Consider the following 27,969-nt stretch of genomic DNA (forward strand, 5'->3'; position numbering starts at 1 on the left):
TGTCTGTGAGAGGTTTTAGGGGGGATCCCGACCCCTGCAGACTTCCCAGAGATGCTGCCGTACACTGCCCGCAGCAAGATGCTGATATGGATCGAGGGCTCCATGTTGGGCTTTGTCTTCCTGGCACTGGGGCTCAGCTTCTGCCTGCACAAGAAGGTGAGGGGGTTCCTGGGGGTCATATCCTCCCTATTCCAGAATGTGTGTGCTCCCCTGGGGCCCCCAGCCCAGTGTCACCCTCTTTTCTCTGCCCACAGAGCTCCTGAGCCACTGGCAGCCGCAGCCCATCCCCGTGGCTTCAGGCCCGGCCAGGACCCCCTGCTCCATCCCTGGGCTGATTTTGGAGGGGTCGTGTGTCCCCCCAGCCCTGCTGTGACTCTGCCCTTGCCTGGCTGCTCCCAGTGTTCCCAGTAAAGCTTCCCAGTTCACCCCAGTCCCATTTATGGGGGGCAGTGGGGAGGGACTTGGGGAGACCCCATGGGGGTACCCTGTCAGGGACAGATGCTGCCCCAGGTTGGATCAGGACCCCTGTGTGTCCCCCCCGCCATGTCTCACACTGTTCTGGGGACTCCTTGGGAGACACCAAACTCCAGCATGGCACCCAGCAAACCCTAGAAAGGGCTGGGACCCCTGAAGCCACCAGGGAAATCTGGGGAGGGGGCGCATGGGTGGTGCCCAAACCATGCCAAGAGCCCAGCGCTGCCCCAGCCCGGCCTGCCCTGGCTCCATCGCGGCTCCTCCCGTGGGATGCGAAGGAATTGGAAAAATGGGGATCCAAGGCTGGGCGCTGGGCTCTGGGGAGCAGAAGAGATGGAGGAGGAGGAGGAGGGCAGAGGAAGTAGCGGGAGAAGGGCCAGAGGAGAAGGAGGCAGGATGAAGAAGAAGGAGGAGCGAGACTCATCCAAACCCAATATGGAGCTCCCATGCGCCTCTTGTCCTCTGCACTTCCACCCCTGCCTCACTGCCGCCCAATCCACCACCCCACCCCTCTGCTTGGTTTTGGGCGTTCCAGGTCCCTCCTGCTCAATCTGAGCCTCCCATCCCCCCTTTCACTCAATTCTGGCAGCTCCTGGCAGCCTTTTCCTGGGAAGAATCCCAGAGTTTGGGAATTTTTGAGGTGCAGTTCTGGAGGAGCGCCGCGGTGGTGTCGATAACAGGGGTTCCACGACTATCCTGAAGAAGCCATCCTGAAAAGGACTGCCCAGGGACACAGGCACGTCCTCTGCCTGGCGAGTGATCTCAGCTCAGCAGCGTGCAGGCGACGCGGAGAGAGAGACTAGAGCGCTGTATGGCATTCCACTGCCTTTATCATAGCAGGGCCCTCAGTGAAGGGAGCCAGTGACAGCAGCTGCCTGAACTGGGGAAAACCCGGGGTTTATATAGGGAAAGAGAGGGGCGGGTGAAACCTGGATACATGTATCAGGGTGGATTGATAGGGAGGAAAACCGATGGGGTGTAACAAATTAACATGTTCTACTCAAAGGCCTCTGGGAGTGACACTTTTTCTCTTCATGAGAGCAAGGTGTCTCACCTAGGGAGAAGCTCTCCAGGGGAGAGCCAAAATCTCTGAGCTGGCAGGTTCTTTGGGCTCCACAGAGGAAGACAGCACTGTCTGCTGTGGCCTCTCAGCTGTCCCCCACATCCTGGGGGTGCTGGGATTTCCCTCCTGGGCACAAGGATGTTCATTCCCTTCCAGGAACCCAATGCCTGGCTGGGGCTCCAGGCCAGGGGGTCCTTGAGCAGCTGCCCCAGAACCTCTGCCAGGGGCTCCCAGCACAGCCGCTCGGCCTGGGCTCCCCAAAGCCCTCAGCAAGCCCCAAGTCCCTGCCAGGAACCCTCAACTCCCTCAAACCCAGCATCCCCCATAGCCCCTGCAAGTTCTCCCCATGGCAGTGGCCACAGCCATGTCCCCACATGTCACTGGCCATGGCCCACCATGTCCTCATCCATGGCTGTGTCCCCACCATGTTTCCATCCTGGCACTGTCCCCCACATCTCCATCTGTGCCCGTGTCTCCCCATGTCCCCGTGAATAGCCATGTCCATGTCTATGTGTCTCCATGTCACTCTTCATGTCCCACCATGTCTATGTCCCTCAATGTTCTCACCTGTGTCTTAATTCAATGTCTTTATTTTTACCACAAAATTAGATATTTTAAAGGAAAGAAGAGAAATGAAAAGCAAATATAGGCCAAAACAAAAGGATTTCTTTGTGCTGGCTGAGCATCCCTGTGACTGAGTGGGAGAGAAGAAGCTTTTTTGGAGAGATTTCCACCCCACTGTCTCCAAAACCTTGATCTTTGCCCCACTTCATCACCATTTGGCTGTGGAAGACACCCTTGGGCAATAGGAAATCAAAATTGTGCATTCAGTGAGGTTGGAAAAGACCTCCAAGACCATCCAGTATTCCTTGATGCCACCAGAAGATAAGATTGAATGCAAAAGATTTTCTGGGATTGAAAGTCAACAAATCCGCTCCCTCCAAGGAATTCCCATTGTTGGTCTGTGTCCTGATGGATGTTCCTGCCCCGGTGTTCATCCAGGTGCCCACAGGGAGCCAGGAAGATGTGGAGCCTCCCAGCCAGGTGTCTTCCCAACACGGATCACCAGGACCACGGATCACCAGGGCTCTGCCCAACGGGGGTCACTGGGGATCATCCAACGCCGATCCTCCCATGGGGGATGGAGCTGGAGCAGCGCACGAAGCTCTTCCCACACTCGGGGCACTCGCAGGGCTTCCCTTACTGGTGCCTCCGTTGGTGTTGGGTCAAGTGAGAGCTCTGTGAGAAGCTCTTCCCACACTGGGGACACTCGTAGGGCCTCTCCCCAGTGTGGATGCGCCGGTGCCTGAGAAGGTTGGAGTTGTCTTTGAAGCCCTTCCCGCAGTCGGGGCAGCAGAAGGGCCTCTCCTCCGTGTGTGTTTTCTGATGCCTGAGGAGATTTGACCTGGTCTGAAATCCTTTCCCACACTCGGGACACTCGTAGGGCCGTTCCTCACCGTGGCTCTTCTGGTGGCCGATCAGGCTGGATTTCTGGCAGAAGCTCTTGCCACACCTGAAGCACTTGTAGGGCCGTTCCCCAGAGTGGATCTTCTGGTGCTGGACCAGGACAGAGCTCAGGCTGAAGCTCTTCCCATATTCCCCACACTCGTAGGGCTGTTCCCCTGTGTGCTGGTGCATGTGGGGGATGAGTTGGGAGGTGCCGTTGAAGCTCTTCCCACATTCCAAGCACTGGTAGGGCCATTGCCCCGTGTGTACTTGGTGGATGAAGAGGTGGGAGGTGTGGCTGAAGCTCTTCCCACATTCCAAGCACCAGTAGGGCTTCTCCCCGGCATGAAACTCCTCATGGACCACCAGGTTGGATCTCTGGATGAAGCCAAGGGAGGGTCTTTTCTCCTCAGAGCAGCCTGGGATGGGTTTGGAGCCCCTCCCAGTGGGGGATCCCTTTGGCATTTCCTCCCCATTGGATTCCTGCCCCTTGGAGCTGCTCAAAACGGCCTCGTCCACGAGGTTCTGCTGCGGGGATTTGTCCTCCCTGGTCTCCGTCTGCAGCTCAGTGCCTGGGGGAGGAAGGACAAGGGGAGGAAGGGACAAGGAAAGGAAGGAGCAAGGAAGGAAGAAGGGAAGAACAAGGAGAAGAAGGAGGGTAGAGAAGGATGAAGGAGAGGAAGGGACAGTAAGAAAAAAGGGAAAAAGAAAGGGATCAAGAAGGAAGAGAAACAAGAAGAGGAAGGAACAAGGGGAGGGAGGAAGGAAGAAGGAGAAAAGGGGAGGGGTGGGGAGGGGAGGGGAGGGGAGGGGAGGGGAGGAAGGGAGGGAGGGGAGGAAGGGAGGGAAGGAAAGGGGGGGGAGGAAGGGGGGGAGGGAGGGGGGGAAGGGAGGGAGGGAGGGGAGGAAGGGGGGGAGGGAGGGAGGGAGGGAGGAAGGGGGGAGGGGAGGGGGGAGGGGAGGAAGGGGGGAGGGGAGGAAGGGGGGGGAGGGGAGGAAGGGAGGGAGGGGAGGAAGGGAGGGAGGGGAGGAAGGGAGGGAGGGGAGGAAGGGAGGGAGGGGAGGAAGGGAGGGAGGGGAGGAAGGGAGGGACAAGGAGGGGATGGGATTTGTCTCCAAGCCACAGGGAAGGGGAAGGAGCTCTGCCCAGTCTGTCCCTGGCAGGATGGCATCTGCAGCAGGGTTGTCCTTCAGCCGGGGGCCATCCTGGGCTGGGAGATGGAGCAGAAGAGAGGGGGGAAAGGGGCAGTGACTTCCTCCTCACCTGCCTGGGGGTCCCAGAGTATCTTCCTCTCTGCCGCCTCCTCCTCCATTCGTCTAATGCTTGGGCATGAGAAGTCTGGCTTGGGGGGAAAAACAAGGGGTGACCACCTAGGATTCAGGGTTCCTCCTGCCCAAGTCCATCTCTAGGAGTCATCAGGTGTCTTGTGTCCATGAAAACCTCCAAAACATCAGGACTGAGAGGAAAAAATCCCACCCTGAGGTTCCCCTTCCCTGGTGTCCTAACTTTGGTGTCCCAGGGCTTCCCCCTCATCAGGTTCATCCCTTCTCCGGGCTGCCCCTTCTCCAAGCTCCCCTCACTCCCGGCTCTCGGGTCCCCCCTCTCCAGGCCCCCATTTCAGGCTCCGGGACTCCCGGGGCTCCCCCCTTTTCACTGCTCCCCTCCCCCTGCCGGTACCGGGCATCTCAGGTCAGCTTTGGAATCCTGCAAGATCCAAACATCGCTCTGTCCGCCCTGCCCGTGCCCAGAAAAAGAAACAGGGAGCCCCTAAGATGCTTCGAGTGAGCTCCAGATATCCCTTCCCCCTTCAAAGAAATCCTGCCAGGACGGCCCAAGACCTTCGGGGCGAGGTTCCCGTCCCCGGTGAGCTGCGGGATGCGGGGCCCGATGCTCCCGGCGCGAAGGGGCTGCAGATCCAGAGAGCGATGGACGCACGTGGGGCCTCCTCTGCTGCTCCTCTTGCAGTTCCTGCTCCTCCTCTACCCCTCCTCTTCCTCCCGCTCCTCCTCCTTCCCCTCCTTCCCCTCCTCCTCCATCTCTCGGCTGCTGGCGAGGAGCTCTGGGGTGAGCGGAGCGGGGCCGGGAGCCGCTGGGAAAGGGCTGGGAGAGGGGGATGAGGGGAGCTGGGACAGGGGGAGAGGGGTTCTCAAGGAGGGGCTGCCAGTTAAGCCCAGGAGCCCCAAATCCCCTCGGTGTCCTGCCAGCCCCTGCCGGCGCTGTGGGGGCCGGGCCGTGCCCCAGTGCCGGCTCAGGGGGTGCTCCAGGCTGACGTGCTCCACCTGGCAGCTGGAGCTGAGCCCGCATTGCCGGGGGCGGTTTCCAGCAGCACCAGGAGCTGCTGGCTCCAGTCCCCGCTGGGGAGCACGGCAGTGGCCAGCACGTGGCCCGAGAGCTGCTGCTGGCCCTGGGAGCAGCTCAGCTGGATGTGGGCAGGGGAGAAATCCATCAGGGAGCAGAGCAGGCGGCCGGGGCCGGGCTGGGAGCTCGAGGGCACCAGCGAGATGGACACGCTGGGATGGGCAGGGGGCTTGGGGACCCCCCAATGCGGATCTTCCTCCCCACAAGCCGCAGGGAATCGCTCCAGGGATCGAGTGCTACGGGACAGGGAACCAGGTTTCTTTCATCCCAAGCCCACCTTTCCGTCTCCTTTCCCCCGTTTTTCGTCGTTCCCTCGATCCACTAACCCCACCGAATTCAATTTCGGTTTCTCAGCACCGTCTCCTATTCTTTGTGGGTCCCAGCCCCTTCTTTTCCCCCACACTTTTGCCCCTTCCCAATCATCCCTCCAATCTCCAACCCCCTCCCTCGTGTTTGGATTTGGGGGTTCCAGGCCCCTCCTGCTCAGTCTGGGGGTCCCCATCCCCCCTTTCACTCAATTCTGGGAGATCCTAGCAGATGTTTCTGGGAGGAATCCCTGAGTTACAGGAATTTTGGGGTGTAGGTTTCAAGAGGAACAGCTCTGTCTGGCATTCGTTTAACCCATGGTCTGCCTGGGAACCACAAAAACGTTTCCCATTCCCATCCTTTCCTCATTTGGACTGGTTCATGAGGTGCTTTCTTGTTTCCTTTGGTATCTGTTCTCATCTATTTGTCAACAGCAGTTTGAGTCATTTACTTTTCCACAAATTCTGTCTCCTTCTGCTAATAGATAATGTGATCCCATTCCACGGTGAAATGTTGTGTTCCTCATCTGAGTGGATTGGTTGGGGGGAATGTCAGGAGCTGGAGCTGTGTGGTTGGTTATTATTTCAATGACATCCTGTAATCTGATTATCCCATTGAAATGAGAAATGGTTTCTCTGGTACCTGATGTGAATTTGTTTGGGTTCCCGGGGTCTGGTCCATGGTGTTGCAGGATTTGTTCTGGTGGCCGTTCATCTTTTCCCCATTTTTGGGTGCTCCCTCCAGCCAGGGCTGCATCAATTGTCAGCTTTTCTCATTAAATTATCACATACTTGGATTCCCAACTGATTTCCCTGAACTTGTGGTAGCAAATAAACCCCAGTGGTCTGATACACCCTATGTATCTTGTTTTAGTGAAGTTTTCACAACATTCCCCATTTTCTGTTTTCCTTTGCAGCTTAACTTAATTTCTGTTGCAGAGTCAGATATCCTCACAATGGGCTCTGCCTTTAGCTGTGCAAATTCCATCTGTGCAAGCAGGCAGAGCTTGGGCTGAGGGGCAGAGGGAATCAGCCCAATTCCTCCTGCAGGCAGGAAGCCCCTGGGCCATTGTGCAGGCTTTGGGCCATCAGTGTTAATTTGCATTTCTAAATCTCCTCTCCTGGCTGCCTGGAACAAAGCTTCTCTTCCAGGGCAGTCCTGGGATGACTCACACTTGCCAGTCTCACAATGTGGGGTTTTTTGGTTTTGGTTTATTTTATTTTACATTACTCTAATAAGTGTTTATGAGATAAAGGGTCACCTTTAAAGCTCTTCTAGTTTTTCAAAAACAGCCTGAAAGGGAATATCCAAAAACCCATAAAGAATTTTTGTCATCGCTATGAGCCACGCACAAACATTCCCAAAAAATTTTCAAAGCAATCAAATTTTTCCTACTTCTCTCTCGGCCTAAGAAGTGATTCTCCCTGCCCTGGCACAAACTGAACTGACAATATAAAATCAGGATTATTACAAAAAAAATTTCTAATGGTGTAATCCTTTCACGGAAACTTTGGGAAAATCAAACACTCTCCCGCAATGTCTTTAGTGCTAGAGAGTCAAGGCACAACTTGATTCTGGCCAGAATGTGCAACAGGAATCATAAAATCCACACTTAGGCTGGGTGTGCAGAGAAAATCATTCCATGACACATGAATTTACTACATTTTTCCAAAACTTTATACAGTCAGAACCCATAGAAATCCATTGGTTTAATGTTCATTGGTTTGAAGGTGTGGAGTTGTTAGGATTTGGTTTCCTGTTGCACCCGGATTTCTGTGCCTGTGATGTGAATTAGGTGGGCACTCCTGGATTTCCTGCTCAGCCTTTTCCAGACCAGGTGTCTCCAGCTGTGCCTGGGGCAGTGTCTGGGGTAGATGTTGGTTGATGTTTGCTGCTGGGTGTTGATGTTTTGTTGATGGTCGTTATCTTGGTGGGAATCTTTTGGGCTATTGCCAGTCTGTTGAGATGTTAATTTCATCTCTGCTGAGTGGTGGAAAAGTAACATTAAAATTCCTTTCCCCAAGGCAAAGGCAAACCTAGTGTGACCAGAGAAATAAGATTTGAAGCCATTTTAAAGTTGGTCTATTTTGCCAGCAGCTAATCCCAGGCAGGGCAGAGTGTGAGTGGAATTGAGAGGCAGAGTGGAATTGTCCCGGTGCCTTCCCCAGCAGCTGTGGCGAGGGCAGGCACAGAAAGGCCTGAAGCTGCAAGAGTGAGAGCAAGGATTGTCCCGCAGTGGCTGGAGATGGCAAAGGAGGGTGCCCAGGCCGAGGATTTGAGCAGAGGATCTGTGGGCAGGCCCAGGGGCTTCCCCCGCTGGGGAGCCCTGGCTGCTGCTGCGTTGCCTTCAGTGCAGGCTCAGGGGTGGCCTGTTTAATATTCCCTTCCAATTCAGATTTCTGAGTCTGGAAGAGCCATGGCTGGGGCATCAATCCTTTTATTTTTTCATTTTGTTAAGTTTTGTTCTCTTTCTCATATCCACCCTATAACATTGAGACTATCTGGGGCTAAGGAAGTCACACAATGCTCAGGCTAGAACAAAGAATCTTCAGTCCGGCTCCTGCAGTTCCCTAATTATCCTAAGCATTGTTCCAGCTCCATTTTTGTCCTGGGAAACATTATTTCTGAGATTCCCTGAACCCTCTCTGAATCAATACACCACAATTCCTCAGTCAAAAAATGTCCCAAATATTTAACCATTTTCTCTTCCTTTTTTTTCAGATACTCAAAGCTGCTTTTTTGCCTGAAAATGAAGCCATTTCACAAAGGCTTCCTCTACCACTTCTCCATGTTTTTCTGACTGGATCAAGTCATCCACATCCTGCATTAAGCCAGTCCCTGGGTCAATTCCTTTGATATTTCCTGCAAGGCTTGCCCCAATAAGGCCGGTGCTTCCGTGCATCCCTGCAGAAGGACCGTCCATGTCTTTGAGCATTTTCCCTTCTACCTCTTGTTGCCAGCCCAAGGCAGAATTGTGTTTGCATCCTCTGGAAGTGGGCAGATCCCCAGAAAGCATCTTTTGCATCAAGTTGTGAATGGCAGCAGTGTGAGGAGGGCACCTGGTTGAGGATGGTGTAAGGATCTGAGCCTGTGGGGTGCCTCGTTTTCATCATCTCATTTCTTCTTCTTGGGTCCTGCAGCATTCTGTGGATTCCATTGGATTTCTTGTTTGGCAGGATAGGAGCATTCTAGGGAGCCATCCCTGGCTCCCAAAGCCGTGCCTTGAGCAGGACTCACAGACAGGCTGTGAGCCCTTCCTTCCCTCCCTTGGAACAGGGGATTGCTTTTCGACACCTCTTGTCCTGGTTGCTTCAGGGAAATTTGGAGAGGCTCCATATCTAATTTTGCCAATTTCCCTGGGGCTGCCCACACTTCTGGGTTCAGCTCAGCATAGGTCTTGTGTGCTGGTGTCCCACTCTTTGATATTTAGTGAGAAGGAGGAAACCACCCATGGAAATTATTTTATTGAGAGAAGCTGCTGAGAGCTTCCTCTGCCTGGGAAAAAAGCCAGCAGCTGGCTAGCTCTGAGATAGACAACTGATTGAACCATTTAGGAGTTGGATCCCCCTCTGTGAGATCCAAATTTTAAAATCAGCAATCCTGGGAAATCTCTCTCTTTGCTTCTGGCCTAGGAAGATAACTGAGCTCTGCTGGGGCCGGCCCCGCTCCTTTGTGGTCTGGGGGAGGCCGGGCCAGACCCCAGCGGCTCCCGGGCGGGGGATGGAGGCTGCGGGACCCTGCCCCAGGCTGGGCCAGGCCACGGCTGCTGACATCTTTCCAACACTGATCCCCCCGGCCCGCACTGAGCCGGGGTCCGCTGGGCCCCAGGCTGAGCCCCCCAAACACCGGGACTGCTGCCCACTGCCCACGGCCATCTCCAGGCCTGGGCGGGATATTAACCCTTTCACTCCACAGAGGAGACCTGCAGACCTTGATCCTCTCTCCCAGGGAGAGAAAAAGAGTGTGGACACGTAGAAAGACAACATGAAAACAGCAAGGTCAGTAGAGAGAGTCAAGCCTCAGATGGAAGGAGGATGAGGTGATGCCCTTATGGGGCTGAAAGCTCTTTTAATACTGCCACAGAGGTAAAGAATAACACACTAAAATATCCCCTCTAATTCATGAGAGAGTATGGGGAGATAAAGTACTCAAACTGTTGATGTGAGCAGAAGTATCCACGATTAAGCAAAATAAATACTAAAGAAACTGTGATCCCATGAGAAGCTTGAACAGAGGGAGAGTGATGAAGACCCTTTGTCCCCAGGGAGAGGAGACCTCAGTTCTCAGAGATAAAGATGATTACAGGGATATATAAAGAAAACCTTTACTTTTGAACAGCTCATCCTTAAAATAATACCCGATAATAAAAATAAAAACATAAAAATAATAATAAAAAAAAAATAAAACCCCAACATAAAAAGCTCATAAATGCAGCTGTAAGAAGGCTATGACAACGAGACAAGTCTCATGATTGTAATTGTTTTCCCAGGCAGCTGCTATTCATAAAATAAATGCCAGAAATAAAAGCCACAAGAGAACTGTTTCTCGTAAAGAGGTTTCCATAGCATGGCAAGAGAAAGCTCCTGTCCCTACAAAAACTAACAAAAGATTATTGTAGAGTTAGAAACTAATTTAAAAGCCCAGGTTTTGTCTCTATGTTGTCACTTAAGAAAAAAATGAAGTGAGGCAGGGAGAGGAAGAGGGTTCTAAGTTTTAGAAGCTTTATTTTTTTAGTCCTGTTAATAAATTTTTCTTCATACCTTTTAAGTTTTAAGCCTGTTTTACCCTTCTCTGAATCCACATCTCACAGCAAGAAATTAGTAAGTGCACAAGTAATTTTAGCCAACGCTAAACCCTCCACATTATTTAGTTCGTTAGCCGGGAAACTCAAATTGGCAAATGTAAACCACTGCACCCGTCCCTCAGGCAGTGCTCAGCCAATCAGGGGGCGTGGTGTTGATGACTCACCAGTTGCCAGGCAGATCTGCAGCTCGGCTGGCCGAGAGCCCAGCGCTGCCCCAGGCCGAGCTGGCCCAGCTCCATCCGTGCCCCTGCGGTGGGATGCTGTGGGACTGGGGGGGAAGAGGGAGGCGGCAGTGGGTGCTGGGCCTGGGGGCAGGAGGAGAAGGGAAGGAGAAGCAGGGCTGAAGAACAAAATGGTCAAAATATGCACATGGAAGGAGAAGGTGAGATTGTGCAGGAGGAGGAGAAATAGTAGGAGGAAGAGGAGTGTGAGGAAGAGTAGGGCCACAGGAGGAGGAGCAGGAAGAGGAAGCAGCACAAGGTTCCACCCTCCCTGTATGTGAAGTCCCAGGAGTGTTGCTGTGCCCACAGTCAGCAGATGACTGGGGAGAGTGATCCACAATTTTGTCTGGGCTGAATCTTGGTGTTTCTGAGCTTTATTGGGCTAAATGTTGGTGCTTTGTCTTTTTGCAGGGGCTGAATCTTTGTATTCTGGAGGGGGTTTTGCCTGGATTTGGCGTTTGGGTAGTTTTTGATCTTTGTTTTGATGTTTGGAGGATGTCTGGTCTGAATGTTGGTGTTTTAGAGATTCTTACAGACACAAGATGCCCAATATCTTCCTGAGATGAACTTGGGCATGGAGGAACCCCAGCGCAAGGCGCTCTCCTCTCTTTTTTCCTCCAAACCAGGAATTTTCATTCCCAAACCGTGTCTAAATGGAAGAGGAGGAGGAAAAGCCCTGGAGATGCCGCACAAGGAGGGGCTGCAAACCCAGTCCAGGGAGCTGCGAGGAGGAAAGATCCCCCCAGTGCCAGGAACACGGCCAGAGATCCAGCCGGAGCTCAGAGCTGGGGGAGAAGCCCCACAAGTGCTTGGAATGTGGGAAGGGCTTCAGGTACAGCTCCCACCTGCTCCGGCACCAGGTGACCCACACTGGGGAAAAGCCCTACAGGTGTGGGGAATGTGGGAAGAGCTTCAGCCACAGCTCCAACCTGAGGAAACACCAGGTGATCCACACAGGGGAAAAGCCCTACCAGTGTGGGAAATGTGGGAAGAGCTTTGGAGGTATCTCCGACCTGATGAGACACCAGGTGATCCACACAGGGGAAAGGCCCTACACCTGTTTGGAATGTGGGAAGAACTTTGGGTGGAGCTCCTACCTGAGGGCACACCAGCTCATCCACACTGGGGAGAGGCCCTACGAGTGTCCCCAGTGTGGGAAGAGGTTTCAGACCAGCTCCCATGTCCTCAAACATGAGCGGATTCACACAGACGAGAGGCCCTTCCGCTGCCCCGACTGCGGGAAGGGCTTCAACCGCAACTCCAACCTCACCGTCCACCGGCGCATCCACACTGGGGAGAGGCCCTACGAGTGTCCCCAGTGTGGGAAGAGCTTCTCACAGAGCTCTCACTTGACCCAACACCAACGGAGGCACCAGTAAGGGAAGCCCTGCGAGTGCCCCGAGTGCGGGAAGAGCTTCGTGCGCTGCTCCAGCTCCATCCCCCATGGGAGGATCGGCGTTGGATGATCCCCAGTGACCCCCGTTGGGCAGAGCCCTGGTGATCCGTGGTCCTGGTGATCGGTGTTGGGAAGACACCTGGCTGGGAGGCTCCACATCTTCCTGGCTCCCTGTGGGCACCTGGATGAAAGCAGGGGAATGAAAATCCAACAGGATACAGAATGACAATGGGAATTGTTGACTTTCAATCCTAGAGAACCTTTTGCCTCAGGAGCTGTGTAGGTAAAGAAAAGGGTGTGACACCGGGCTTGGGGGCTCTGAGGGGAGCACACACACTCTGTGGGGGGGGAGGACATGACCCCCAGGACCCCCCCTCACCTTCCTGCACAGGCAGAAGCCGAGCCCCAGTGCCAGGAAGACAAAGCCCAACAAGGAGATTCCAATCCCCGTCAGCATCTTGCTGCGGGCGGTGTCCGATGGCATCCCTGGGAGGTCTGCAGGGGTCAGGACCCCCAAAACCTCTCACAGACACCTCAAGCTCCTCCAAGGACCCTCCCAGTCTCTCCCAGCCCATCCAGGACCCTCTGAAGCCTCTTTTGGAATCACTAATTTTAAACAATGAAGAATTTTAGAAAAATTCGAGATCTTAGTTAGAGATAGGCCTTGCTGGAACTAGTTAGAGTTAATGATTAAGTGAGAAGCAGGATTTGAGATAATGAATCTCAGTCTTAGGTAAAACATTACTTGTCATTGTATGTTTGTTTAGATGTGCTTATAATGTGAAAAGAGAAGCTGATAAATGGGTTCAGGAAGATCAGAGACCTTACATCTGGAAACCCATTTCAAAGTCACAAGGGAGGAAACTGGAGTTGTACCAAATGTCATTTGTAATGTCAACCACTGTAAAGGTAGAAAGGTGAGAGTAAGGAAGAGCAGTTTTCCTTCATCTCTTGATGACCCCTCCTCGCCAAAACGACCTCCTCCTCAAATTAGGGAGCCCACCACGCTGGCATAATGACATTTTAAAATCATTACCATTCATTTTTATCCAAAGTGGGGAATGAGAAGTATTAGCATTAGAAATATGTATTAGTATTAATATGTATTAGTATTTTGGATATTCAAGACTTTTGTAAATAAATAGACACTGGAACCTTTTGTCAACTTGCAGTGCGTATTAAGGGGTGACTCCCGCACTCGCCCAGTGCTGTGATTAAACATCCACTTTGTAACTTTAAACTGTTGGAGAGGTTTTTTCTCTGCATTAACAGATTGATATTGATACTAGATCAATATTGCTATTTTGGTAAATCACTCCCAGTCTCTTCCCAGCCTCCCCAGGACCCACCAGAGCCCCGCCTTTTCCACTCAAGATCCCACAGCCCCCTCCCAATTTCCCCCACTGCCCCAGGACCCCCAAACCCTCTCCCAGACCCTTTCAAGCCCCACCAGGACTCATCAAGACTCCTCCCAGTCTCTTCCCAGCACAACCAACCTCATCCCAATCCCTGCTTTCCAATGCCCAATCTCCTTCCAGCTCCTCCAGGCTCACTCAAATCCCTCCCAGTGACACCCAGCACCCCCAAACTCCCTCCCATTGTCCATCAGGACCCCCAGAACCTCATCCCACCCTCCCCAACATCCTTTAATTCCCTTCTCAGCCATTGTAGACCCCCAGACCCCTCTCCCAGTTTGAACCAGGCTACTCCAAACTCCCTCCCAGTTCCTCCCAGCACACCCCAATCCCCCTCTGGGCCCCCCCAGTGCCTCCCCCGCTGTCCCCGGCGCTGTGGGGGCCGGGCCGTGCCCCAGTGCCGGCTCAGGGGGTGCTCCAGGCTGACGTGCTCCACCTGGCAGCTGGAGCTGAGCCCGCATTGCCGGGGGCGGTTTCCAGCAGCACCAGGAGCTGCTGGCTCCAGCTCAAGGGCAGCAGCGAGATGGACACACAGGGATGGGCACTGGGAGAGAGTGGGGACACACTGGGATCAGCTGGGTGTTAAATGGTGCCAAGGCCGGTCAGCTCTTCCTCAGCTCCAGGCTGGGATTGGAACACACCTCAGGAGCAGGATGACCCGAGGTGTGGCTTAGAGCAATGCTCTACAGCACTTAAGAGCTGTCAGACACAGTGTGGAGGCAAGAATGGGGGGAAGGTATTTTTTTGGGGGGGTTTTGGATTTCAGTGAAAGCTTTAATCTCCCAAGGATCCAGGGACAAAAGACACAGAATACAAGCGTTTGCAGATGTTACATGTCAAAATTAAGGTACAGGATGTAGTTTAGACGATAAATGGTGTCTCAAGACCAAAATGGCCTTGAGATGGACCAAAATTAGGATGAATCTAGGCATTGGGCCTAAAGATTAGAAAATATCAGACTAATTAGTAGACTAACATAACACAATGCTTAGTACACATGTGCAAACGTGTAAGGTTATCCAAAGGACAATGAGGAAGAGGAGAAGCCTTCACCAAAAGACCCCCAAAAGAAGACTGAAGAACCCCTAACAACAAGTGAAGCATGTGCCATGAAGAAAAGTGACATAAAGTCAGCAAAATCAGAAATAGGAGGAAACTTATGGGAAACATTAATGAATATGTATAAGCATACAGTATAAAAGGTTAGCTTAAAGTGCTTTGTTTAGTATGTGAGGTGAGGTGAGAAGCCCCCTCCCGTACCCCGGTCGGTTTAGCTTATGCCTTAACCACTTGTAACCACTGGCCAATTTTATTCACATATAGATAGATATATATATATGTATATGAATATATCTACTAAATTGTATCTCTTTTTTACTAAATTGTATTCTTTTAATAGATTGTATTCTTTTATTGTTTTGTATCCAATTTATTAAACTATGTTATCAATTAATTAAATTTGATTGTTTGGAAATTTGAAAGTCATTTATAACACTACTATATCAAAAGCAGTTAAAAGTGATTACAAACTGTGCTATATCAAAATCATTGTGATTATAATAATTGGCAAAAGCCAACACATAATAGCAAAGGGCAACAACAACAACATAGTTATTTATCACAAACACAGGGCAGGTTTTTCCCTTGCATGGAGCACTTGGGCCTTCCCCGGGCCCCTTCTGCCCTCCCGCAGAACCAGAGGCATTTTCCAGCGCACACAGTTTGTAAGCAAGAGCCGGCTGCAGCCCAGAAGGCTCCAAGCGCCTCCTTCCAGGCTGACTCTGCAGATGCCGAGGCTGCTCTGGGCTCTGCCAGGCTCTGCTGGGGCTCAGCTCTGGGCGAGGCTGGGCCCGCTCTCCCCTCGCAGTGCTCCGGGCAGCTGAGTCACAGCGGGAGAGAAGGACAGGACACCTCAAGGGACTGGAGGTTTAACAGAGATTTTATTCAAATAACTGCCAGAACAAACAGGCTGTCCTAACTACCCTAACTAACTCACAGTGCTAACTAACATTACTAACTACTTCTCCTAACTACTGTAACAAAAGGCTGTCCTGAAGTGTTTCATCTCCTCCGCTGCTCCCTCAGTTGCTTTGCTGCAGTGATCAGAGGGGTCAGGCTGGAGAGAGGCTTGGCTGATGACAAAAATGGGTGCTGCTGCACAAGGGATAAAAAAGAAAGAAATGAACTGTTACTTTCCAGACTCAAGTTCCTCACAGGCTCTGTTGCAACAGGACAAAGGGGAATGGTTTGAAAGTCAAGAGAGGGAAGCAGGCTCAGATTAGATCTAAAGAAGAATTGCTGTAGCAGGAGAGTGGGGAAACACTGACAGAGGGAGCCCAGAGATGCGGGAGGTGCCTCCTCCCTGGAAACATCCAGGCTCAGGTCAGGCAGGGCTCTGAGCCACCTGATGTGCTTGAAGATGTCCCCGCTCGTGGGGAGGCACCAGGTCCAGATGAGCTCGACAGGAGCCTGCCAAGCCAAAGCAGGCGAGGATTCTGCTTGCTTTGCGTGTGAAAGGCAGCGGGACTGGAGATGATGGGAGGGGGGCCCCACAAGAAAAGCCCTCCCTGGCGCTGCCGTTTCCCCCGCAGCCGCTTGGCATTCACCTGCAGCAGCTCCTGGGCAGAGAAGCGCCGCTCCTCGTCCGGCTCCAGGCTGCACTCGAGGAAGTCCCGCAGCAGAGCCGACAGGCGCCTGGGCTCCTGCAGCTGCGGGGTCCCGTTCTGCCGGATCAGAGCGCGGGCCTGCAGGAAAAGCAAACACAGCGCTCTGACAGCTTCCTCCACACCCACAAGTGCTCACATCCAGCCTGCTTTCTCTGCCCCAGCTCCCCGGGCACTTTCCTCCCTGGCAGAGATGCTGCTGCTCACAGCTCATTCTTCTGGGCCAGCCAAAAAACCCAAACCCTGGTGCAGCCACAGCCATTGCAACATCCAAATGATCTTGCCTTCAGAGCCGATTGCACTGGCTGACTTTGTCAGTAGGAACCTCCATCAGAAATAGCCCATTTTGCTTCTCCAAATACGGACACCAGCTTTACAGGCCATTTTCAAGAGTGAGTGTGGTCTGCCTGTGTTATTTCATAGGATTCTCACATCAAATGCATCTCTGCAGTGCCACTGACATTCAAGTAAATGCATTCCTGATGCCCCATGCCAGAAGCTGCCAGGCAAGGAACAGCAGGTTTGTGTGGCTGAAAGCTCAGGCTTGGTGACACAGAGAAAGTAGCTTGGACTAGAAAAGAAATATGTTAGACTGTGGGGATGTTAAACAATCATCTTCATGTTGTAGACAAGTTTCCCAGTGAGAAGAGCCAGGGGGGAGTTCATCTCACAAAACCTCTTTTAGAAACTCCTTCAGAAAACTTGTTGGGTTTGGGTGTTGGGGTTGGTTTGGGGTTTTCTGCAAGACAACATTAGAGCTGATGCACTTGCTTCATGTATTTGGGTCATCCTCACAAGAGCTGCAAGAACTTAAATCCCAAAGCAAATTGTTGCTGGAGACTGCAGAATATTTGTCTGTGTTCAGGCTCAGGTGCTGTGGGAATTCCCTTCGCGATGTGCAGAAACCTCCAGCTGCTCCTCCCAGTGCAGGGTCACCCTGTGCTCACAGGCCTCTGCAAAGCCTGGAGAATTTGCCTCTTACCATGGCCCCCGTTTGCTGGAAGTAAGGAGGTTCTCCTTCCACCATCTCGATGGTCACAATGCCAAAGGACCAGATGTCCACCTTGGGGCCGTAAGGAGAACTGGTCACAACTTCTGGGGCCATCCAGTGAGCAGTGCCCACCATGGAGCTGCACTGGTCCTGCTCAGGGCTGAGCTGAGCGCAGAGGCCAAAATCAGCTGAGGACAGAAACAAGCACTGTCAAAGGCAGCTGCAATGAGGAAACCAAGCACAAAGATTCCTACTACTCTCAGTCTGAGAATGCAGTGCTGAATCCAGCTGGAAAAGTCCTCAGGGCTGTAGGCAAGGAAAGATGGAACTGGACCCTTAAAGAAGCCCTCAGCTTTCATGCTTGGCTTTTACTGATTTCCTTTGAAGCTTTAGATTGCAACTCCTGCCCCTCTGGGAGGGCCATACCCAGAGCAAAGGCACTCCTGACACCCTGCTCCTCTCCTGAGCTCTCTGCACAGGGCAGCCGCTCTCAGCTGGCAGCAGGGGCCGGGCAGTGCCACCAGCAGCACTTGTGGGGCTCTGGCCCTCACTGGGAAGCAGCCCCACAGCCGCACCCCGGGAGCGCCGTGCCTGGCCAGGAACACCCACCCAGCTTGACAGAGCCGTCCATTTCCAGAAGGATGTTGGAGCTCTTCAGATCTCGGTGGATCACCCGGTTGGAATGGAGGAAATCCAGGCCCTGCAGACACTGAGAGACAACAAGAAACACGAGGGAAAAAATCAGTGGCCGGAATATATCACACAAGAAAGGACAGTTTAGAATTCTGCCAGCAGCAACTTTGCTCTGACAGCCCAGGAGTGCAGTGCAGACAGGCTCCAGGCAAAAGGTTCAAGGCAAAGCTGAGAACAGTAAATCAGATCCAAAAAAGACAGAGAGTACCACAACAGCAGGAAAGAAGACAAGAACAGAGTAGAAATGCAGTGATATTTGCAGGCCATTCACTTCAGAGGCTCTTTCCTCTCCAGCTCGTAAAAACATCACAGAAACAAAGGCCTGAGCATGGAGCCACTCTGTTCTCACAGCCTCTTTGGAAGGACCATGGTGTCCCAGCCATGGGAAGCACAAGCAGGATCCCTCACCTCCTGACTGACAGCTGCCATCTCTCCTTCAGCCATGCGTGTCTGTCTGACAACGTCCTGCAAAGTTCCTCCATCCATGTATTCCATCACCAGCCAGAGATCTCCATCAACAAGGAAGCTGGAAGAGGAAAACAATGGCACAGAGATGAATGTGCATTGCTCAATTCCCCCAGGGAAAAGCCTGGAGTGGAGTTTTGTTCCCAGGTCACTTGTCAGTGAGGACAGAATCAGATGGAGAGACATTCCTGCCAGGCTGCACAGGCCTTGGAATCTGCACAGTCTAAAGGAGAAGGAGGCACCCGGGAGAAAGGAGAGGCCTTAGATGGCAAGCAGGTGAAAAATGCACTTTAGCAACAGCCCAGCTCAATGTGGAACCACAACACTTGCCCCCAGCTGCTTCAGCATCTGAACTCATCAGTTCCACCATTCCCTCTGGAACAAGGCAACACAACTTCCAGAGTTATCCAGGGGAGGAGGCCGTGCAGCACTTGGGGCAAAAGCAGTCAAATGCTTGGAAAACCTGGCACAAAGTCCCTTCAGAAATAGACAAGGCCATTGATAAATGGGCAAATGAGGCATTTCTGGAAGCAAGAACCTGGTCTTCCTGGCACCTGCAGCAATGGGAAAGGGCTGGGAAGAAGAAGCCAAGGAAAATAATTTCTGCCATGGTTTATCAGCACTTGCTGTAAAACACAGCAAATGGGGTCAACTTGAAGAAAAAGCCAAAGCAAAGCAACAAAAGCACATGGAAGGAGTGAACTGCCAGGCTGCTGTTCTGGGAAGATATGGCCAGGTCAGGCATTTTCAGAACAGGCTACAGACCAGGGATGCCAGGAAAGATGAACGCAGGGCCCGTGCACGGGAGAAGACCTGAAGCACTCACCTGTCCAAAGAGTTGACAATGTTGGGGTTCTTCTTGTCCTTCAGGACCACGACCTCATTCACAGCTCGTTCCCTGTTCTGTCCTCTGAGACTCATTTTCTTGATGGCCACCTGAAGGGACATTGCAGACCTTTCACTGGAGGAGTCTGTGGCAGGAGGCCACAGCAAACACGGAGTGAGTCTTTTTGGAGCGACCGAGCCAGGCTGTGCCAAACTGCCTTGGGATGGGACACCAGAGCTCAGCAAGTGCCATTCCCACAGCCCATTGCTCTGCTCGCTGGGGGCTGTTACAGGACTCATGGCCAGAGACATTTGGCTCTGTAAGCTCTGCAGAAATGGTGCCTCAGCTGTCAGCCTCAAAGCTCTAACAAGATTCTCTGCACCTACAGTCTTCTCAAATGGCCTCAGCACTCTTAGGATTATTATTCCAGCAGATTTTGCAAGCAAGAGGTAATTCTGTTTCTGTGCACACAGAGCAAAACAGCCAGGAACCCTTTAGCAATTACCCTTTAGCAATTCTATGGCATTTGGCCATGATTTCAAATGTCCCTGCTCTGTTTGGGATAGCACAACAAAGCAAACGTGCACATCCATTGCTCAGATAATCCCTGTCACAGCTGCCACTGACACCAGACCCAAACACGGCTGCAGGGTTTAGGAGAGAGCTTTGCTCTGGACATCCATCTTCTCATTTCTCTCCCTGGCTCTGTGGGAATAGCTGCAGTATGACTAAAACCCCAAAATGAGCCCAAGCAGGATCTCTCCTTAATTAGGCCTTGAGGTATCCTGATGAAACTCAGGATGATAAAACTGCTAAATAGTGTTCCTGTCCGAGGCTGGGATGAAGGTAAATTGGGCCTCAGTCTCCACCAGCTGATGCATTCCCACTTTTAGACATGAAGACCAAGCCAGCATGTCCTGCTCTGACAGACCCTGCTGCCCTCCTTGCCTTCCTTTGGGCACTTGAGAAGGACCAAGTCTGTCCCAGCTGTGCTCTGCAGGCTGACCCTGCTCTGCCTTCAGAGGAGCAGCCTGTGCAGGAAAGCTCTGCTGGGCCCCACAGCTCCAGCCACAGCTCCCAGCAGAGGGGAAAGCCCTCGAGAGCTGCCAGACGTGCTGGGCGTGTTGACACTGACCTCTCCTCCCGTGGCCCTGTCGAGTCCTTTGGAAATGGTTCCAAAAGCCCTGGAGACAAAACAGCAGAGAAGAAAGAAGCAGCGCTTTAGGCCCTGGCAGTGAAAGCCAGCCCAGACAGGAGATCTCTGCTGCCTGCAGCGTTCACAAAACACCCGAGTGCATCCACCCTTCAAACAACAGCACAGCAGCCACCAGCCCTCTGCCATGCAAGGTGTGCAAGAGAAAACTGAGGCCCAACACGAAGGAAAAGGGCTGGAGGAAATCCCAAATGTCCACACTGAATTCCTTCAGTTCAAAACCTGAGGGGGGGGGTGGGTGTCTGAAGAACTGGAAAAGAATGTATTTTATCCTTTATATATTTCCTGCCTGAGACCTGCAGGATCCCCAAGGGCCCTGCCAGCAGGCAGGCGATGCATTTTCCCCTTGGGTGCAGCAGCTCTGTGTCTGTTACTGAATGTATGGGGTCTGCTACCTGTGCTGAAAAGAGCTCTTATTAGTTCATCTCTGGTTTCTGTTTCTAAACCATTATGTTGATAATCCTGACTGATGGATAATTTTTGAAACAAAATATTTAAAAGAAATCTTCTTGAGAACTGTTTTTTCTGACAGTCACAGTCACCACATGGTGAGTTGCTCTTTTAGGCAATCCAATTCCAGGGACAGAAGATCTTCCAGGTCCCGCTCCTTGCTGCAGACAGGGCACTGCCAGCCTCAGGGGCCTTTGACGGTGCCTTCTGACCACAGTTATCAATTCTGATCAGCACTGAGAGACAGCAGCATCGTACCCCAGTGTCTGAAGGGGTTTGGGGCTCTCCTGACTTCTCACTGGATCCTGCACCAGTAAAATACCTGGGCCCTGCTTGTGCAGAAGTAACTGCCTTGCACTTACCCTTGGCCAATCTGCTCCAGTTCCAGGTATTTCTCGGCAGGCTCCCCCACGCTCACGGTGTTCCCTGAAAGAAACCACGTGGAAGATGCTCCCTCTCAGATGAGAGCCAGAATGCAGCCCCACTCCCTGGGGCCGGGAGCCCCTTGCTCTCAGCTGGGGAAGGACAATAAATGACCCTGTGCCATTCAGCTGCAGAGCAACCCTGGGTGCAGCTGATGCTGAGACACACACACAGCACCCTGCTCTGGCACACGGGAACAGAGCAGACGTACTCAGCTGCATCAGGCTCCACTCCCCGCTCCCCTCTGGCTGCAGGGCTGTGCTGCTGTCAGAATGTTCAGCCCAGGATCCTGCAGCACAGGGAGCTTCGGTGTCCTCTTCAGGAGCAGAGGGAGGTTCTCCATCCTCTTCCCAAAACTCTGCAGCTTCTCTGTCCTCTTCCCAAAATGCTGCAGGTTCACCATCATCTTTCCAAGCCGCGGGATGTTCTCCGTTGACTTCCCATGCTGGAAGATGTTCACCCTCCTCTTCCCAAGCCACAGGATGTCCACCGTCCTCGTCCCACACCGGGAGATGTCCACTGTCCTTGTCCCACACTGCGGGAGCCTCGCTGTTGTATTCCCAAAGCGCGGGGTGTTCGCCCTCGTCTCCCAGAACAGCGGGAAGTTCACTGCTCTCTTCCTCCTCTTTGGCCTCCTCTTTGCAAGCAGAGGGAGCCAGAGGAGGTGCTGATGCTGCTTTGGTGCCCTGTGGACAGACAGGAGCGTGAGGGACGGGAAGTTCTATCTCAGTTATCACCTTCTTTATCCTCAGCTACACATCCAGCTGCACTAAGCAGAAATAGGGTTCAGAGCTGTTCAAACTAACAATGGGCTAAAGTCAACATTGCCACTTATTGTTGGGAATTCCATATTCCACCATGGCTAAAGCCAGCAAGCAATCTTCTGCCTGCAAAACCAGTCCTGCAGCTCTTCTAAAGCTCTTCAGCAGAAACAGAGAAAACTGCCAGGGATCTCTTTGCTGCTGCTGCTGCTGCTGCTGCAAAGACACTGACAGGAACTTTCCTTCAGCCTCCCAGGCTGGCACTCGGCTGCCACACGCCGAGCTCACAACTCGCTGCACAATTCTGAACACCAAAGCTTCCTTTGCCACTCACCGAAGGAGGAGCTGCTCAGGATCCACGCGTGAGGTGCCCTGCAACGGGAGAGGGAACGTGAACCAGATGTTGTTAGGAAAAAACTGCCTGTGGTGGGAAATGAGCAAGGCAAGCCCGAGAGAGCATTTTGCTTTCACAGCATCCCTCCAGGAGCCACAGGCCCTTCACACAGCAAGCAAGAGAGCAGCACAAAATACTGGGCTGTGTCAGCTCTTGGCTGGAGCAGCAAACGGAGGGAGTTCCAGGCTCCGCTGCCACAGACTCCCCGCTTGAGGGAACAGAACCCCCCCAGGCCTCATTGCAAATGCTGTGCACGCCCCGCTGGCTGCAGACACCCCCTTTTTCAGCTGCAGCTGCTGGCAGGAGCTCTCCCAAACCAACCGTGTCCTCATGGCAATTTGGTTACAGAGTCAACTCCATTCCAGTGGAAGAACAGAAAGCACACAGCAAGCCCAAAGCCACAGATGCTGCACCGAGGGAAAACCTCAACTTACGTGCCAAGTGGGTTAAAAAATACCCCGAATAAGCCACAGAGAACAGAGTGCCAACTGCAGCAACCACTTGCTGCATCATTTTGGCTGCACTGCACACGTCTGCAGACTGTACCCCTGCAAGCACAGAAGGACACCTGCCAGGGGCTGGGCTGGCTGCTGAGAATGCCTCGGGCAGGAGGATCCTCTGGCAACGAGCAGGCGCCCAGAGCCGCTCTGGACACTGAGGCCTCCGTGTCCCACAGCAACGCGAACACCACGGGGACGTGGCAACGTTCCTGTGACACCACAGCAGCCGCTCACGCAAAAACCGCCTGGAAGCTTCTCCTGTGTCACAAAGGAGCACAAAGAATCCTCCCAGGGCACAGCCTATTGCCCAAAGGATCCAAGAGGAACTCTGAAAATGCAGCAAACAAGGACACCCCATAGACCAGCCTGAGCACTGAGGAGGAACGAGGACAGGACCAAACCAAAGCAAACACAACCTGTAGACACTGATACTGCTGAATAAAACCAGCAAGGCTTGTTCCATCTGGAATCTTTGTTCTAGTTCTAAAAACAAGCAAGGTTCTCCACTCTAAATATACAGAAGTCAGGAACTGGGGAGGAGGTGGGATTAGGAAGGAGGAGGTGCAGGAGGAGGGAGAAAGGAAAAGGAGGAGTAGGAACAGGAATAGAAGGAGAAGTTGGAGGTTCCAGTGCCCCCTCTGTCCGCAGCACCCCCGGCCACGGGCCCATCGCCCCCACCTCATCCTGCAGGTGAGCAGGGAGGGGGAGCTGGTCCCAAATCTGTTGGGGGGTCCCTGAGAGGGTCTTTTTATTGGGGTGTGTTTGGAATTCGTAGATTGAGGAATTGAGCTCCAAATATTGTCTGGCGTCCCTGGGAGGTTTTTTTTCTCTGGGTGTGTAGGTTTGGATCTTGCAGGACCCCAAAGCTGAGCCCCTTGGGGGATCTTTGGGGTCCACGTGGCCATTGCCCAGTATTGGCTGGGGAGGACATTGGTCCTGGGGACCCCCGGGACAGCAGAGGAGAGGAACCCCTGGGACCCCCAGAGTGGGGAGAGCAGAGAGGGGCGATCCCGGAGCTGGGGGACCCTGGCAGCTTGGAGAGGTGGGAGCCTGGAGAGGAGAGACTCCTGGGATCCCTGGGATCTCAAAGCAGAGCATCAGGGGAGAAGGGACCCCATGGACCCCCAAAAGCCCCTGGATCATCGCTAAGAAGGACCCCAGAGAAGGGGGAAGCCCTGGAGGCCTTGGACCCCCATCATCCCAGGGAACTGAAACCTCTGGAAGCCCAAAAGTGCAAAGATGAGAGATGGGGAACTCCTGGGAGATGTTTTCTGGGCTGAATCTTGATATTTTGTAGATTTTCATGGACACAAGACTCCTGCTGAGCTCTAGACATGGACTTGGGCAGGAGGAGCTTCTACTCCAAGGCACTCCCACTTTGGTTACCCCTAAACCAGGATTTGTCATTCCCAAGCCATGGCCAGATGAAGGAGGAGGAAAAGCCCCAGAGATCCTGCATGAGGAGGGGCTGCAAACCCAGCCCAGGGAGCTGCAAGGAGGAAAGATCCCCCCTGTGCCAGGAAGGTGGCTGGAGATCCAGCCAGAGTTCAGAGCTGGGGGAGAGAACTCATGGTGGGGAGAAGCCCCACAAATGCTTGGAATGTGGGAAGAGCTTCAGCTGGAGCTTCAAGCTGAGGGAACACCAGAGGATCCACCCTGGGGAAAGGCTCTGTGACTGTGGGGAGTGTGGGAAGGGCTTCAAGAACAGCTCCCATCTGATCTGGCACCAGGTGATTCACACTGGGGAGAGCCCCTAGGAGTGTGGGGAGTGTGGGAAGAGGTTCAGGAAGATCTCTGTCCTGATTAACCACCATAGGATGCACACAGGGGAAAAGCCTGGAAAGTGCTTGGAATGTGGGAAGAGCTTCAATCGCAGCTCCCACCTGATCTGGCACCAGAACATCCACACAGGAGAATGCCCCAGTGAGTGTGGGGAATGTGGGAAGAGCTTCATTGAGATGTCCAATCTGATTTCTCACCAGAAGATCCACACAGGGGAAAAGCCCTACACGTGCAGGGAGTGTGGAAAGGGCTTCAGCTGGAGCTCCAACCTCATGGCACACCAGTGCATCCTGAGTGTGGGAAGAGATTTCCAAGGAGCTCAGGTCTCATCAAACATCAGTGGATTCACACAGAGGAGAGAGAGGCCCTTCCGCAGCTCCGACTGCGGGAAGGGCTTCACAAAACTGCACCCTCATCAGGCACCAGCACATCCACACTGGGGAGAGGCCCTACGAGTGTCCCCAGTGTGGGAAGAGCTTCTCACAGAGCTCAGCCTTGACCAAACAGATCTTCCTGACTCCCTGTGGGCACCTGGATGAACACTGGGGCAGGAACATCCATCAGAACACAGACCAACAATGGGATTTGCAGATTGACAGCCCCTGGAGATTCACCAGAATGCAGAGATCCCCCCACAGCCCCTGGAGAAGCCCATGCCAGAGCAGGGGAATGCCTGAGATGAGGCTGTGACCCCGGGGGACACCTGTGGACAGAGGGGCCCCTGCTGGAGCTGCCTGTCCTGGAAGGACTGACCCCGTGGCAGAGTGACCCACACTGCAGCACTGTGAGGGGGCTGCTCCCCATGGAATGGACTCAGCTTGGAGAAGTTCCTGGAGACCTCTCTGGTGGGAGAGATCCCAGAGTGCAGCAGGGGAATGACTCCTGTCCCTGATGAGCAGGAAAAGCCACTGGAGATGAACTGACCATGGCTCCATTCCCTGTATCCCTGCACTGCCAGGTTAGGATGCAGAGCTGGAAGGAGGGAGGGCTGGAAGGAAGGTGCTTTTAAGGGTCTTCTTATTCTCCTGCTCTGAGCTTACTGGCAATAAATTCAATTCATATTTCCTGTTTTGCCCGTGACAGTGTTTGATGAGGAAAGGTCCCAGGTCCTTAACTCATGAACCCTTGGTTAAATTTTCTCTCCCTGTGTGGCTGTGGAGGGCAGTGTGAGAAATGAACTTGTAAAAATTCGTAGAAATCTAAATAAATGTATATAACAATAATGATATAAAATATAAAGTACAGTATGGCACACAAGCCCTTCCCAGATCTAGCCGCGAATTCCCACTCAAAGGATAACGATCCTAGCCGGCGCCCATCAACGAAAAAGAATAGACAGGACAAGGCTCATCAAGCTGACAGGGACAGGCTCGGTTGCCCATCAACGGGAAAGAATAGACAGGACACGAATCATCAAGCTAGCAAGGAGAGGCTCCGACGAGATACTCATCACCGGACCTGAACACCCCGCCTTGCAGGCCACCGTTGGGGGAAGCCATCAGGTAGACAAAAGGAAAAATCCAGCCGAGATATCCATCAGCTCCAACCCGGATCCAACCATCCCATCCGGATGGCCTGAACCACAATGAAATCAAGAACCACCCAGAACTTCTTTACATATGAGGAGACTCGGTCCGGACGTCCATTTGACTCTATTCTCCAACTCCAGGAAATCAATTCATACAACTATCAAGGACCGTTGATGAATGGTGCCTGCCTGGAATTTGGCCTCAAGGCTAAAAATCCCTATAAAAACCCCGGACAGTCTACCCTCCTTCGTGGATTTGGGAACACCTATACCTTTGGGTATAGACCCCTGTCCACCCAGCGCTGCGCTGTTTGTTTTATTGTGGTTTTTCCTCATTGTTTATTTTTTATAGAAATTGTTTTATAATAAATTGTTTTTATTTAACCCAAATCTGCCTTTGCATTTATAACAGCAGTGAGAGAGCAGCTGTGGTGGGTGCCTGGACTCGGGCCAGCATCATCCCACTGCAGTGGGACACGTCCTTGTGTGGCCCTGTGCTATGGTGCTACAGGTGCTGTTGCTTTTGTCTCCCTTATGATTTTATCTTTTTCATTAAATGCTTGTGAAGTGCCCCCGGTGTCCCTCGTGTTCCCTCAGTGCCGGTAACCCTGTCCCTTCCCCTGCTCCCCGTCCCACGTTCCATCCCGGCTGGCGGAGCCTTGGAGCTGCCGTGGGGGCCGTGGGGCTGCCCCGGGGGCTGCGCCCCGAGCCGGGGCCCCTTCCCAGTGCTCCCAGTGTGCCGATCCAGCCTGGAGCAGCCAGCGAGGGCTTCAGCTGGGACGGCAGAGAGGCGCTGCTGGGGGGTCCCGGCTCACTTCGCTTTGGTTTTGGTATTTTTGGGAGTTTTGTGCAAGAAATCTCTCCCCTCCCCCACTCATCCACAGGGGTTTGGGGCGGTTTTCCCTTTTTTGGGGGAAATCAAAGCGATGCACTGATGCTCCTAATTAGACGTGCATGAGGCTCCAGGGCTTCCCGCCGAGCCGGAGCCACCCAGCAGCCAGGGCTGGGCAAGGCGGGCCGGGAGGTGCGGAGAACTTTGTTTGTGTTGGGAGCTCAATGGCGGCTCGGGCCGGGCCCGTTCCAGGGCTGTTCCTCATCCCCGCCTTTCCCCTCACGCAGCCCGGGGCGGGCCCTGAGAGCGCGGGGCGGGGCTGTGCCGTGAGCAGAGCCCGCCGCTGGCTGCGATTGGCTGCATCTGCCGCCACTCGTGGTTCTGGCGCGCGCTGATTGGGCAGAGCGGGGACAAGCCCGGCCCCGCTGGCGCCCCCAGGGCGGCCGTGGGGCAGGAGAGCCGCCATTGCCGGAGCGTCTGTGCGGGCCCGGCAGCGGCGGCAGCAGCGGCCGGAGCCCGGTGAGGCGGCGGCGGAGCTCGGAGGCGGCCCCGGCCATCGCAGGTGGGAGCCGCGCTCGGTTCTGCGGGGGCTCGGGGCTCGCTGCGGGCCCGGGAGGGGGCGGCAGGGGGCTGTGGCGGGTGGCTTGTGCCGTGGGCGGCCCGTGTTGGCCCTGGGCTGAGGGCGCTGCGGGAGCGGCTGCCCGCGGTCTCCTTGCCGCTGGGGCCTCGGCAGGAGGCGGTGGCGGAGCAGCGCTGGCTCGCCCCGCTTCGTGTCGGGAGGCCGGAGGTGGCTGCGCTGTGCCCGGGGCTGGGCGGGAAAATTCCCGGCGCCAGAGGTTTGTGTGGCCAAAGGAGGCAGAGGAGTGGTGTGCGAGTGACTTTATTGCTGCCCAAAGGGAGAGGCCATGGGGCATTTGCCATGCGCTCTCTCCAGGTGTTGGAGGACGCGGCCTCGTTTTTGTCC

The 27,969-nt window shown here is 53.6% G+C and overlaps 1 protein-coding gene and 1 pseudogene across 1 annotated transcript; both read right to left on the bottom strand.

The window, feature by feature from the left end:
- Positions 1-27,969, bottom strand: part of LOC148182306 (uncharacterized) — a 702,689-nt pseudogene that overhangs the window by 253,846 nt on the left and 420,874 nt on the right.
- On the bottom strand, positions 3,339-27,471 carry LOC148182314 (uncharacterized). The gene is made up of 11 exons (XM_088068912.1): positions 27,289-27,471; positions 21,381-21,894; positions 21,148-21,211; positions 20,258-20,306; positions 19,123-19,232; positions 18,240-18,357; positions 17,748-17,847; positions 17,130-17,326; positions 16,091-16,228; positions 3,403-3,508; positions 3,339-3,361 (listed from the first exon to the last, which is right to left on the bottom strand). Exons 1-11 carry the CDS (start codon positions 27,469-27,471, stop codon positions 3,339-3,341), a joined length of 1,602 nt encoding a protein of 533 aa, XP_087925038.1.

This window comes from Pseudopodoces humilis, chromosome 33, assembly GCF_049639895.1.
Source record: "Pseudopodoces humilis isolate 2021_Gansu_Grassland_sample_001 chromosome 33, ASM4963989v1, whole genome shotgun sequence".
Taxonomy (NCBI): domain Eukaryota; kingdom Metazoa; phylum Chordata; class Aves; order Passeriformes; family Paridae; genus Pseudopodoces; species Pseudopodoces humilis.

What these genes read in the sequence shown, in the direction of transcription:
- LOC148182314 (XM_088068912.1), bottom strand. Translation starts at nt 27,471, where the DNA reads ATGGCGGCTCTCCTGCCCCACGGCCGCCCTGGGGGCGCCAGCGGGGCC. An exon ending in GTGTGCCAGAGCAGGGTGCT is followed by an intron (nt 21,212 to 21,380) that starts GTGTGTGTGTCT and finishes GGTTTCTTTCAG; the next exon opens with GGAACACCGTGAGCGTGGGG. An exon ending in GGACGGCTCTGTCAAGCTGG is followed by an intron (nt 17,327 to 17,747) that starts GTGGGTGTTCCT and finishes TTCTGTCCTCAG; the next exon opens with CTGATTTTGGCCTCTGCGCT.